This window comes from Vanellus vanellus (genome assembly GCF_965231255.1).
Source record: "Vanellus vanellus genome assembly, chromosome: 9".
Lineage (NCBI taxonomy): Eukaryota > Metazoa > Chordata > Aves > Charadriiformes > Charadriidae > Vanellus > Vanellus vanellus.
Window position 1 is genome coordinate 11,815,233 of NC_138914.1, and position 13,915 is coordinate 11,829,147.

The 13,915-nt window shown below is 58.8% G+C and overlaps 1 protein-coding gene across 2 annotated transcripts; it reads right to left on the bottom strand.

Annotated features, from left to right (window-relative positions):
- Window positions 1-27: 27 nt before the first annotated feature.
- On the bottom strand, window positions 28-13,090 carry BRPF1 (bromodomain and PHD finger containing 1). Of its 2 annotated transcripts, none has more exons than XM_082487777.1 (13): window positions 12,386-13,090; window positions 10,283-11,242; window positions 7,690-7,846; window positions 6,463-6,594; window positions 5,989-6,117; window positions 4,703-5,015; window positions 3,450-3,764; window positions 1,921-2,208; window positions 1,666-1,813; window positions 976-1,112; window positions 769-887; window positions 490-644; window positions 28-402 (listed from the first exon to the last, which is right to left on the bottom strand). In XM_082487777.1, exons 1-13 carry the CDS (start codon window positions 12,979-12,981, stop codon window positions 219-221), a joined length of 3,633 nt encoding a protein of 1,210 aa, XP_082343903.1. In that variant the 5' UTR covers window positions 12,982-13,090; the 3' UTR covers window positions 28-218. The 2 variants fall into 2 exon arrangements, with proteins under 2 accessions (XP_082343903.1, XP_082343902.1); XM_082487776.1 differs by having other exon boundaries at window positions 5,971-6,117; window positions 6,463-6,675.
- Between the last annotated feature and the right edge of the window lie 825 nt (window positions 13,091-13,915).

A 13,915-nucleotide genomic window follows, 5' to 3' on the forward strand; every position in this document is an offset into this window, starting at 1 on the left:
GCAGCACGGGGTGGGGGGGTGGGGGTGGCCGCCCCGGCGGCCAGACGATCCCGGGGAGCGGCGGGCTGAGGGAGGGGGCACCGGGAACGTGAGACCGCCCCCCCCTCCCCTGCCCTCTCCCGGTCCCCCCCCTCCCTGGTGGGTGCAGACCAGCTGCACGGATGTGGGGGTTCCCCGAGCCCCGTTTGCCCTGAGATTCGGCGGGGGGAGCGGCCGGCTCAGTCGCTCTCGCTGGAGTCGCTGCTCTGCTCGCCCTGCACCTTGTTGCGGTGCTGCATGGCGCGGTGGTAGGCGATCTGCACCGACTTGCGGATGTTGGACTTGCGGCCCTCCAGCATCTTCTCCTTGTCCAGGTCCTGGTTCACCCCCAGAGGCACCAGCTTCGTCCGGGGCAACCACTGCCTGCAGGGAGCGGGGGGCCACCTCGTTTGAGGGTTACAATCGTCTCTGGACAACCCCCCCCCAAAGCCCCCGGCGCCCCGGCCTTACCAAGTGCGCTTGTTGTCGAAGAAGAGGACAAGGTAGAGGTGCTCGCGTGCTTCCTGAGTCATCTGCTCCCCCAGCTTCAGCACCTCCAAGGGGGGCACAGGGATGGGGACGCCGTGGTGGAACATGCCTTCCCGTGGCATCTTGGGGTCGATGATCTGCCGAAAGAGCAGGGGAAGGGGCTGAGAGGGGAACAGGGACCCTGCATGGTGCTCTGCGGAGGGGGATGTGGGTCTTGGAAGCCCCAACACCAGGCAGGAGCACGTGACCGGCAGTACTCACCAGTGCCGGGTAGGAGGGGTACCCCCGGCACTTGGCCCACACCAGGTCCAGGGCATCCAGGGAGGAATCCTCGTCCTCAGACAGCCACCCTGCACCACGTCCCATGCCTTTGCGCACCACTGTGCCAAAGGAGAGAGGAGAAGGGAGTCAGCTGTGGTTCCCCCCAAGCACCAGCACCAGCTGGGCTCACAGCTGCACAGTACTTACTGCTGTGCCCCACACCTCGCCCCGTGCCCACGGAGTAGGACTCGTTCTCGGTCCCTGACGTGTCCTCACTGCTGTCCTCTGGGAAGTTCACTCGGGAGAAGGAGGGCTTCCCTCTGCCCTGCTTGGAGGGCGTTGTGCTGTGGAGAGAGGGAGCAGAGCTGTTGGTAGGAGCCTCATTAAGCTTTCAGAAACTGCTTTCAACAGGGCCAGTGTGGCAGGACACCAGGACTCATGGGCTCCAACCGCCAGCCTTGGCACTGGGATGGACTCAGCAAAGGCAACAGGAAAAAAGGTAGGATGGTGCTTCTGCCAGGGCATCAGCCAGACCCTCACCCAGTTTCACCTGGGAGGATGCAGAAATTGTGCGCTGCTCCAGATCAGGGCCACAGGCAGGAACCTGCTGGAGCTGGCTGTGGAAGGGCTGACGCTGGAGCAGCTGCTGTGCCAGGAGGGAATTCCCCGGTTCATGCTCCCTACTAGCCCTTTGCTGCACACTCACACCTTCAGATTTTACATTAAAAAAAAAAAAGAAACAAACCCCACAGTTTTCTAGGGTTTTGCTACCAGCAGCCAGGCCACAGGAGGGTGAATGAGATAGGTACTGTCAAACATGCTCTTTGTCTAGCAGAGAGCCACCCACTACCACCCCAGGCAGCACCAGTGACATCAGAGCCAGGCCAGGGATGGTACCTGGTACGGTCTGAGGCAGCACTGCTGCTGCTGCTGCTGCTGGATTCTGAGTCGGAGCTGCTCCGGGGAAGATTGCAGTCATTGCGGTACACCAGGAAGCTCTTCTTCACTGGCTGGTTGCCGCTGCTGAAACCGTTGGCTGGCAGGTCTGCAAAACACCCCACCAGAAGAGCATTACAACCACGGGGGACCCTACCACACACTCCAGGTGGGGCCGTGGCCACCCAGCTGTGCAGGGGGAGCTACCACACCCACCCATGGGAGCATCTTCGGTGGACTTATCACTGTCACTGTCTGAGCTGGAGCTAGGGCGTGGGCTTCGCCCTCGCTTCCTCTGCCGCTGGGAGGACCCCATTATTGGGAGCTGGGGGGGCCCGATGGGGCTGTTCCCATGCCCTGGAGTGATCTGGCTGTCTCTATTCTTCGGGGGGCGTCCTGGACGTTTTGGAGGGCCTGCAGTTTTAGGGTTCTTCTTGGAGAAGAGCACTGAGGTTCTCCTGCCAACTTCGTGTGCTGGGGTGGAAGAAGAATTGGGACCCAAACCTGGAAGAGAGAGAAAGCATTGGCTGCAGCCCGTGGGACCTGGCAGGGACCACGCAGTAGCACCAGCAATGAACAGCTTCATTTCTCAGGAACGTTATTTCAGAAGATCCACCATCCTGACCTTTGCCATGCCTGTGCCCTCAGGGTCAAACTATCCAGTCTGCTGACAGTAAAAGCTAGATGGGGACATTAAAGAACACTCCACCATCCAGGGACACACTCCTTTCTCCCAGGCAGCAACCTCACAGAAACAGAAGTCAGGAACAGGAAGGAAGCAGGAATAAACTTTTCCCGTGACATGCAGCAGCTAAGCTCCACTGCACTCTTGAAAGACAAAGGCCCTAAAATGCTCCCTGCTTGCGGAAGAGCCCTCTTTTTCCAGTGCTTAGTGGAGCAGGACTGAGATACAGAGATGGCAAACTCCCAGTGACACCTGGCAGCTCTGCCTGGAGCTTTGGCTGTGCTCCCCACAGAGCCCAGCTCAGCATCTCTGTCCAGGAGAGCAGGGAGCTGGCGGTTGGCCTACATTCGGCTCCCAGCCCCAGGAGGGCGTCTGGAGCTCGGCAGTCAGTGCTGCTCCAACTCCCTGCTGTGCCCCCACGCAGGAAGGGACACCAAAGGCAGCCTGCTTCGTAATGCCTCTAGAGAAACCGAGCAGTGTGGCAGAGCTGGCAGGAGGAAACAATCCATCTCATGCCCTACATCACACAGCTGGGACTCTCAGTCTCTGGATCGACATCCAGTTCCTCAGCCACGTGGGAGGTGAGCTCATTGGGTGAACGCTGACCGCAGCTGTGAATACCAGCAACCTGCCAACCCTCCCCAGAGGCAAACACACACCAGGCTGTGGCTGTTCCTGATGCAGGAGGTGGCCTCCTTCAGCTGCCAACGCCCCCTGCTTGGCAGGCACAGCTCACTACACACTACCCAGGCAGAGCACCATCCTCAGGTGGGCACACCAGGAGGGAGCTTGGGGAGGCACAGACATTGTAGTCTGCACCCACCCCTACGAGAAATGAGGGACCCCTGCAGGGGAACAGGAGATAAGGGACTGCCCCCCCAGAGGCCACCTGTCCCACTCCTCAGGAGAAGTGAAGAGTGAGGTGTGCGTGGGGAGCTGCCCACATGGCCCTCCTGCCTCAGGAGGTACCTGGCAGGGCAGCCTTTCCCCGAGTCAAGCCTATCCACAGGCGGTTCTTCACCGCTCCCCCAAACTGGAAGTATTCTGAAGGGACCAGTACCTTTGCCAGTCTCCTGGCTGCTGCTTTCTTCTGCAGCGCTGTCTGTCTGCAGGTCCTTCTCACAGGGGTTGTGCGACTGCAGGACTCCCCTGGCAGAGGAGCTGTGCCGCTCCAGCCCATCTCGGCCCAGGTCCCGTGGGTGAGCAAGTTTACGCCGTAGGACTGTGATCTCCTTCTTGATCATCTTGGCCCGGCGGGACCGTCCTATGCTCTGCTTGCCAGCGTTGACCTCATCCAACCGTTCCAGCAGGATCTTCAGCTGCTCCTCCAAGGGCAGGTGCTTCTGATTCTCTGAGAGCAGCAGCCGCACATCTTCTGGGGGGGCAAAGGGGAGCAGACGGATGAAGGAAATCAGGAACTCTTTGGAGCTCCTCTATGTGAAAGGGCATGGGGCAATCCAAGTTCCCCGCAGGAGGGAAGTAGCTGACAAGTTACCAAACACTTGTGAACATGGCAAGTTACCCTAATGGACCTGGAGAAGGAGCCCTGTGGGAAGCAAGCCAGTTGGGACTGCTGGGGAAGGCAGGCTGATCAGCAGCTTGGAGAATACCAAGGTTCCCATGGGCTGGGGCAAGGAGACAGCAGGAAAAAGAAAGGGGGTTGTAACAGGAAAAACAAGAGTCAAAGGGATCCTGAAGCATTACAGAGCAGGGAAGTTCCCCTGACTGAGCCCATCCCGTGCTGGAGCCAGGAGAGGGGAACCCTGAATGTATCCTCTGACAAGCTGTTCTCGTGGTGCTCCCCACTGCTCAGCAGAGACAAACAGAAGTACAACAACGGGGCCAGTAAGACCTGGCTGATGGGTATCAGGAGCTGTGCAGCAGCCAACGAAGCCTGCAGCTGGGGAGAGAAGCACACAGCTCTGACCAGGGGGAGTCAGTCCTTCTAGCCAGGCAGCACAGCAGGAGCCTCAGCAGCTCACAGCCAGTGCTGGGGACAGGGCGAGTGACAGTATCCCTGATGCCAGCCAGGGAGGCCATGTCCCAGGCAGCCCCCTGCTCTGACCAAGAGGAGGACGAGGGACCAAGGGACTGGCAGGACACGCAGACAAGCCACTGCCTAGAACCAATCTAATGGGGCTGATAGGTACCTGGCTAGCAAAGCCCCCACCTCTCCAGGGATCAGCCAGACAAAGCCCAGGTGTGACTGAACATCCCATGGGAGGCAGCTCTACCAGACCCCCAGGTGCTTTGACTGCCCAGGCTCTACCTCTGAGTAGCCCTTGTACCCCAGGACAGGGGATGAGTACCCACCGTCCTCGATGTCTTGGACCTGAGCCTCTTCCACCGTTACGCAATGGGGGAAGTGCATGCCTGTCTCAAAGTCAATGCCCATCTTCTCCGCCTGCCGGCGAGCCTGCCGGAGGACGGCACCTCCCTGCTCCCGCAGACGGATGGCTGCCCGGTAGAAGATTGTGTCTTTGGCATTGTATTTCAAACAGTTGTTGATAATGAGGTTGAAATCCTCCTCAAAGTCATCAAAATTCAGATAGCGATAGGCTTCCAGGTTTTGTTTCATTGTCTGAAAATCCATTGGCTTCTTGATGTGATCCAGGTAGTCTGGGACCTGCATGAGGAAAGAAACAGAGCTAAGAGCCCAGGAGCCATCAGTTAGCAATACCTGCTCCAAGAAAACAGTCATTAGAGGAATCAGGTATCGCCTCCCTGTGTTCTGCCTAAATGCACATCGGGGAATACCGTCTGCTTTTGCAGCTTGAGGAACTATAACGCCTCCGGACTAGGGAGCCCATGTGCTGTACTCAACATGTTAGAGCAAATACGCACTCTGAAGCGTTTTTACGGCTCCAGCGCACATGCCAGCATCCCATCCTCTCCTCCTGTCTGCAGGCAGCTGGGATCCAGAACACTACACGGCATTCCCCAGGGGAGGATGCTGCAAGCACAGCCCCTGGGGGTGAGGGTAAGTGCAGACAGGTAAAACAGAACTGTCCAGGCAGCAGCAATAGCTGCAGGTGGGGACCGCACAGCCTTCCTCCCCAAATTCTGCCAAAACACCTCTGTGCTGACCTGCTGCCAGAGCTGTGCAGAGCTGGCATGGCCTTTCCCCACCTCTCCAGGTGGGGACTCAATAATGGTATCAGGACCATTTCCCTTGCCCGCAGCAGTGAGTGTCTCAGGTCAAACCCATTTCTGTACTGTGCTCAGTCTGTCACCTAGCAGAGACCTTCATGAGAGGACAGGTAAGAGTGTGCTGCCTGCCAAAGGCTGGCATTTTGCCTTTCCCAGCAGGAATCCCCAACCACGCACAGACACTGGGGAGTCACCAGCGACACGCACAGAGGAAGAGCCAAGTGCTGTACTCCTGGCTGGCACCAGCTCAGCTGTTCTGCACTCAGCTCAGCCAGGAGAGGCATTGCTGCACACCCCCCTTGGGTGAATGGTGCAAGCCAGCACCAGGCTGCCCAGGGGAGCTTCCAGACCAGAGAGCACCCTGGGCAGCCCTTGGCACAAGCAAGGGGCAAGTTTGAGTGAAGTAGAAATCTGGGGGAGGGGGTTCTTACTTCGTAGATTTCTGTTACCTCAGACAGAGGGACCGGCTCGCTGAAGATGTTGCCTGTGTCTTTCTCCTGCAGCTGCTCGAGTGTCTTGCGGAGGAGGATGAGGAAGGGGGTCAGCTGCATTTCCAGTGCCACCTGCTGCACTTTGATCTGAAACAGAGGAACAGAGCAGGGCTGAGCCCCCTGCCCAGCAGCCAAGCAGCAGGGACAGTCCCCAGGGAGCAGCAGTGCAGTCCTGAAGGACAGTGACACCTCTCCTTGTGCGAGGGGCAGGGACTGTACCTCACCCCCATCTCTGGGGAGCAGAGGTGTAACACCAGCTCCAGCACCTGCGCGTCCCACCTCAGCCTTGCAGAGCAGCCACCTTTGCTCAGAGCTGCTGGGGCAGGGCGCAGCACGGCCGAGGGGACCCAGGCACACGCCCTTCAGCACTCTAAAGAGCCCATGCTCATGCCCACCCCAGCAGCTCCCCAAGGAGGGGCAAACAATCGTTACCGTCTCTCTCTTGAGCTTCTCCCGCTTGCGTATCAGCTCCACCAGCAAGCGTGCACGCTCTAGGTCATGGCGGAGGCGCTGCCATGACTTCAGCTGCTCCTTCAGGGCCCAGTTCTTATCCTCAGTGTCTCTCTGCGGGAACATCAGAGACCATGAGCTGACAGGAGATGTGTTCCCATCTCCACCTTCCTGACCATGGGCCGGGGCTCTTCCCTGGCACGAAGGTCCCGGTTCCCTTGTTGTAACCTAGGTGGGTGACTCAGAAACAGTCCCACCTCTGGCTAGGGCTGAATACCTGCTCCTTGGTCACCAAGCCCTCAGGATGCCAGGAGGCGGACGTCCTAAGCCTCTGGAAATACTCTTCCTAACACAACTGCCTGCCTGCAGCTGCCTAAGAGCACAGATCAACAATACCAGGGTCTGTGTAGCTGCTCAGAGCTCCAGCAAAGGGCAACAGGGCAAAAAGGGAACAGAGCTCTGCTTGCTTTTGCTTCTGCACCACCAAAGAATGCCGACTTTTATTCTGCCATAGCCAAAGATGAGCAGAAGCAGCCTCAACTCTTCTCCAGCAAATAAAAATGAGAGGAGGCAAAGGCAGGAGAAACCCCTGCCCGGTCACAGTCTTCAAAGGGCTCAGAAAGAAAGATTTTAGAGCTCAGATGGGCAGCCAAAAGAAAAATCTTCCTTTCTGGCACCAGAGACTTCACATCTGTGAAGCGCTGACTAAGGGCTGAGGCAGACAGCGGGCTGGAAGCAGCACCCACAGGGAGCGCTCCTGGATCGGTTTCAGAAACTGGAAGCAAGGTCTTGGTTCCTTCCAGACTGTTTCTGGAGATCTCCGGCCACCTCTCTCAACAGTTGCTGACACAGCAGCCTCAGACTAGAGCCTTTTCTGACAGCTTTGCCATTGCCACCGGCAAAACACAGGCACGAGGAGGGAGCTAACTTCTGTGCAGCAGCATGAGACGGCAGGATTCCCTTCCTGTGGCAGGCTGCCAAAAGCGTTGCTGCCTGGCAAATCTCCACCGAGAGCAGAGGAGAAGGTGAAGCAGCAAAAGCAGCTGGGGCTGCCCTTTCCTCACCTGGGAGATTGTACCCCTGGCCCCCCCTTCTGCACCTGCAGGCACAGCATGCAGCAACGGCTTTGAGCCCACAGCTCCAAAGGCGCAGGAAGCACACACGTGCACACCTGGGATGCCCCGCAGCACCCCAACGAGCAGCCCTTACCTGGTCGCAGTTTCTTTGTGACTGCAAGTGTGTCTGAAGGCGGCGGAGCAGAGGGACACCATTGCGGGACTGTCTCTTCAAAGTCCAGTAGCTGTGCAGTCTCTGCATGAACTGGCTCTTCCTCTGGATGGTTAAACGGTTTGTAATCTTACTGAGCCTGAAGAAGGGAGAGGAACCACAGACTCCATCAACAAGGCAAGCCTGGCTGCTTCAGGGGAAGCCCTGGCTGGGGGACATAGCAGCAAGGCCACCTGAGAGCAGCTGAGCAGCTCCTTGGGTGGACAACACCTTTCCTGTGGCAGGAATTTCTGTAACGCCAAGTCATGCAGGGCAGCAGCACCCCTGAGACAGCCACAACAGAGGATGCCTGGAAACATCCAGCCTGGCTGCTCCAAAACAGACTTTTCCTTTCTACCTCCTGCCAAATTTCAGGCAAGCGCCTGGGGCAGGCTCTGCTAGGTCAGGGTGCAACACAGCCACATCAGGGGCTGGACTTCTAACAGCTCCCACAGTCCCCAAGACCACGAGCATTTGGCACTGCTATCCCAAAACCATTACTTACCCGTCTGAGGGCCACCCATGGTGACAAAGGCCCTGGCCAAACATTACCAGGCAAACTCAAGCCCCAAGGACCCCATAACTCGACTAAACCTGGCAAAGCTTGATGAGCAAACAAGAGGCATGAGCATAACAGAGCTCCTATCTGAGCTCATGAAGGTCTACCCTTAACAGTTCAAAACACCACAGAAGGGATTTTCCTACTTTACAATGGCAGGAAGCCTGGAGAGGCTGAGACAGCTTCATTCAGCAAAGCCGGACAGAGATGCCGTGCTAGCAGGGAGCCAAAGGGACAAGCTCCCAGCATCTCCAGGTTTCCAAGCGACAGCTCTTCATGGGGGATGACCCGACCTGCATCAGCCTCAGCTGAAGAGGCTGGAGAGAGCAGCCTCATGTGCCATCGCCAGCCAAGCACAGCTCCCACAGGAAGACATTTGGCATTCTGGCAACAGCCCTTGAAGAATAATTAATCCCAACAGGAAGGCCTGGGGAGAGGTTAACAGCTTCTAGCTCAGTGTGGGTTTCACTGCAAGCACAATGATAGCAGCAAGAGCCTACAAACCGCCTGCCAACACGTCTGCATATGAGAAAAGAGGCTCTGGCTACAGAGCAAGCCCCGAGTGAGCAATAACATAAGGTTGGGACACGAACAGACTGTGGCAAAAAGCCAGCAACCGTGTAGCAGAGATCTGCCTCCACAAGTCACCGGAACGCTGCCCAGAGAGCAAAACCCATGGCTTCTGCGTGGTCCCCTCTGACTGCACAGGAGCCCTGACAGTTTCGAGGGTCTGCAGGGAAGTGGCAGTCCCATGTCCCTGCACTGTCACAGCCATGCTTAATGTTACAGCCATGCTCGATGGGCCAGCAGGGACAGTGCTGGGGCTTCACAGGGTTACACTCCTGGCACAGGTCCCGCTGCGGGGAGGAGGACAGCTCAGCAGCTCAGGGATGGTGGCTGGCAACCACAAAGGCAAATGCTTTCATGCCCAACCTGCACTTCGACCATACAATGCCTGCTGCAGGGTGACAGCAAGATCCAAACCCATTCAAAGATGCTTCTATGTGCTTTTGCACGCTGCCGAGGACACACAGAGCCATCAACTACACTGACATATTTTGGCAAGGCTCTTAGATGCTCATGTTTCAGGATTTGCGCGCCAGCCCAATGATCAGACCAGAGCGAGACGCATGGCGATTACACCTGTAACTACCAGGCATTTGCGCCTTCCCGTGAGCCCTCAGAGTTGGTACAATCCCTGGCAAGGCCTCGAGTATCTTCTTGACAGCACCTACGCTGCCCTTGTGCTGTGAAGCCAGCCTCATGACAATCATGTCCCTTGGCAGGTGGGAGTGCTGGTCCTCCCCAGCCACCCCTCACAGGCAGTTGTGCAGAGGCTTCCTGTGCATCACTGCTGCCCAGCCCTGTTCCAACAGGCAGCACTGAGGCAGAGTTGCTGCCTGCAACTGGCACAGAACACTGAGGAAGCCCAGCAAGGGGTAAGCGGTTGCTGGGATGGATGATCTGTGCTCAGCAGGGCACAAGGATCCCGATATGAGACCTCTCTGCTCCAGAGCCAAAACAACCCCCAGGGCTAGCCCATTTCCTAGGCCTGAATCGCTCCCACGCTTCCCTCTTTTCCCCAGCACAGCCCCGGGAGAAAACAAACCTCGGCAGAAAGGAGAACAGCCTCCTCCTCCCTCCCCAGTTTAGTCTGGTGCCTGAGGTCAGCACAACAGGAAATGAGCACTGCGAACCCCCAGCTGCTTCCTGATGTGTCCAGCCAAGTTCATTCTCTGCCGTTAAACTAACAGCAGCTATTTCCTGCCCCACTGAGGGCCCAGACGCGTTTGCAGGGCAGTGCATCGCCCTGCCTCTCTGCAGGACCCCCAGAGGAAACCACCAACAGCCCTCTGCAAGAACAAAGCAAAAAGTACCTGTGCGAAAAGCTAAGAAGAGGAACAAGATAACGCTCATGCTGAAAGTGGGGCACAACAGAGAGTTTCTCCATATCTGAGAGAGGGTGGTGGGTCATACCTGTGCGGGGGGATGCAGGGCACAGAAACTACAGGCGCCGCGGCTCGTTTCTCTGCCAGGATCTTCCGCGCTTTCTTCATCTTGATCCTAGACTTAGCCTTTGCTTTTTTCACTTTCTCGGAGCTCCAGCCTTTCCCCTCCTCCTCCTCTTCCTCGTCCTCCTCTTCCCCCTCGCTGTGGGAGAGAGCGGGAAGTCTGCGCACAGAGCCTGGCGGCGTGTGGATGTCACAGTAGGCAGTTTTGCGCACGCTGAAGGAGGTACCGTTGGCCCCTGTCTCCCGGACAGGCTCCATCTTCATGTACAGCCCGGCCTGCTGGGCACAGGTGACGTGGAAGGCAGTGTAGCAGTTGGCTTTGTGACACTGGATGCAAGCCCCGGAGCCGCGCTGCTTGCAAATGTAACAGGTCAGCTTCCAGCGCGCGGGCGGGATGTGCTCGATGCTGTCGATGGGCTCCAGGAAGACAGTGTTAGCAAAGCATACCTCAGGGATCCAGAGGGCACAGACCACATGTGCCCAGCGCCCATCGTCCGTCTGCTTGAAGGCCCCTCCCTTGTTCGGGCAGAGGGCACAGTCCACAGCTCGCGAGGGTGACTGCAGGCACCGTCTGCAGAGCCACTGTCCCTCTGGGATGTAGGGTACCCCGTAGCACTCCTGATGCACAGCCAGGTTACACATGTCACAGAAAAGGATGACATTGCTGTTCTGGCACTCCCCGTCGTTGCAGATGCAACAGACGGCATCCTCGTCCACCAAGGCATTTGGATCCCCCTTGTTGTGGCTCTCAAAGTAGGACTCCTTCTCCAGCCGGTCCATCAGGTACTCAAATATCTCCTGGGGAATGGGACTCACGCCTTCGGTCTTCCGCCGCTCGTTCATGATGTCCAGCCAGATGTAATCTTCCTCGTCCATGTCGTACTCCACCTCCTCATCCAGCTCCTCTGCCGACTTCTCGATGTACCTGGAAGGACAGCGTGGGAGGGTGAGAGCACAGCTGGTGGGAGCTCAGAGCTGCTGAACCCTAACTCCTGCAGGCCAAGGCTGAGGGAATGTTTAAACGCTACAGCCAAGCTGTAAGTCAAAATAAAAAAAGAGTGACAAGGCAGAAACATGCAGAAGCAGGAGGTGCTGCTGCACCCTGAGCAGCACAACAGCACATTAGGCACAACACACAAAATAACACTTGTCTAATGGGCAAGGCCTTGGAGACTTATCAGCGCAAGATGGGAGCCCGCATGAGCCACCAAGCAGGTGCCAATGCTCTGGAGACAGCAGCCTCATGCCCAAGACTCAACAGCAACCAGACATGGAAGCACCACGTTTCATTAATTCTAGCAAGGGTGGCTGTGCCCTCTTCTCTTTCACTCCCAGTTGCAGGCAAGGGGATGTTACTTAGAGAGGAAAGAGCTCTAACCCTGAAGCTACTGCTCCAGCAACTGACGACAACCACCCCCTGCCATTGCAGCAAGTGGCATTGCAGACACCTTAAGGGGAGGTTTCTTTTCCAACACCCTGACACAAAATAACATTGTTACCCTGTCCCTGGAATGCGGTGCTGGTTTCTCAGGGCACGTGGCAACTAGGATGGCAGGGATGGCCACACAAGTCTTACTTTGGCTGAGCATTAGCTCCCTGCTTGAGGTATTACTTTGGGCCACTGCACTCACCAAATCACACATGGGAAAACCGTAGGATAACCAAGACACATTAAACACACAAACAGACACATCATTATGGGTACACCTTGGTGCTGGGGGGCTTTAAAGCTATCACAACATACCTCTGAAGAGCAGGTACAGTTTTTGTTATAACTGTACCTGCTGCCCCAGCAAGGAAAGAGCACAGCAATACAACTGCCAGCAGTGACCGAGCGCTCTGCAGGTGCAAAGATGCCTCAAAACCGGGCTGTGATGCTAGATAGAGCTCTGAGAGCCTGAAGCCATAGGATGGCCAGCTCCGCAGGACCCGGGAGAGGCAGACAGAGGCCATTTCCACGAGCCAGAGACAAGCCGCCTGCACAGAGCGGGGCCAATTCTGCCTCCAGACCCAGGGCACGAGCTAGGGCTGCCTGGGAGCTTCCTTGTGTCCTGGCCACAGACAATACCTGTAGTAAGAGGTGGGGCGAGGTGGGGCATCCGGGGTGTCCTGCTCCAGCTCCCGGTACACCACCTCAGGGAGCTTGGGGGTGGTGCCGGCCGAGGCGTTGTGGTGATGGTGGTTGGAGTCTTTGCGCTTCTCCTTGTTCTTGTGCTTGCCAGATTTGGGCGGGACGCTCTGGGTCTCTGTGTTCTCCTTATTGCTCCCATTCTCGGGCACCTCCTCGGGAACCTCCTCATCCTCAGACACCACGTCGAGGTTATCAAAGATGCTGATGCGATGGACGCGGCCATGCAGGTCCACCTCCACCATGCGTTGGGCCTGGGCATAGGTCATCACCTCTCGGCCCGGCGACTGGGAGGTCTCGGAAGGGTTGGGTGACTGCTTGTTGGCAGCACGGGCCTGCCGCCCCTTCTTCTTGTGCTTGCGCAGGGGGGTGTGCTGGGGCGGGGGGGGGTTGTCGTGGTCATAGTGGTAGAGATGGTACTCGATCCCACTGTAGCTCTTGTAGATCTTGCGGCAGGTGCCCACCGGACACTCGTAGGGGGGTTTGGTGGCCCGCAGGTTGTGGCAGAAGGTCTTCACATCGAAGTCTACGCCCATGGCGTCGCCCGCCCGAGCGGGGCTGAGGGGGGCCGAGGAGGGGGGTTGAGGCCAGGCCAGGCCAGGCCAGGCCGGGCCCCCCGCCCCGCCGCCCCCTCCCCAGGCCCCGGCGGTGGCCCGCCCTCCTCTCCTCTTCCCTCCCTCCCTCCGGCCGCGCTCACCGGCACCGGGGCCGCACTCAACGGGCGGGCGCGGGTGGCGGCTCCATGGGCGGCGGCGGCGGTGGCGGCAGCGGCGGCGGGCCCGGGCCGGGCCGCAACAATGGAGGCTGCGGCGGCGCCTGGCGCGGGGCGGCCGCTGGGTAAAAGCGCCGCGCCGCCCTTAGCAACCGCACTTTCGGCACGGCCGAGCCGGGCGAGGGGAGTGGAGTGTGCGCGTGTGGGATGATGGCGCCGGAGGCGGCGAGGGAGCGGGGAGGCCCCGGGAGAAGCCCTGGAAAGGCCGGCGAGGACCAGGCCGCACCGCACCGCGCCGCGCCGATTGAGGCGAATCTGCCGCCGCGAATCACAGGCCCCGCCCGGCGGCCCGGCCCCGCCCCGCCCCGCCCCCCCCCCACCGGCCCCAGCACGGCACCAGACCCGGTTGGAGCAGTTTATTTATAGCCGGTAACGCGGTACAGAGCCCATCTGCCCTCCCGCCGAGCCGCCACGCCCCCCCCCCCCCCCCCCCCCCCCCGGCTGTGGCACCCCATAGCTATGGGGCTCAGCCCTTGTGGCACCCCCCGCCTGTGGGGCAGCAGAGCCGGAGGACCGGGGCGCGGGCAGGAGCGGGGCGCAGGCAGGAGCAGGGCGCAGGCAGGAGCGGGGTGAGGGCCCCTGCCCCAAGGAGATGGCGGGGCTGGGACCCCCGGCATGCATCCCTCCTCCAGGCTGCCCTCCCGAGGCGGGGGGACATACACCGTGGCCCCCCATAGCCTGTGCCCTGGCACCGGCCC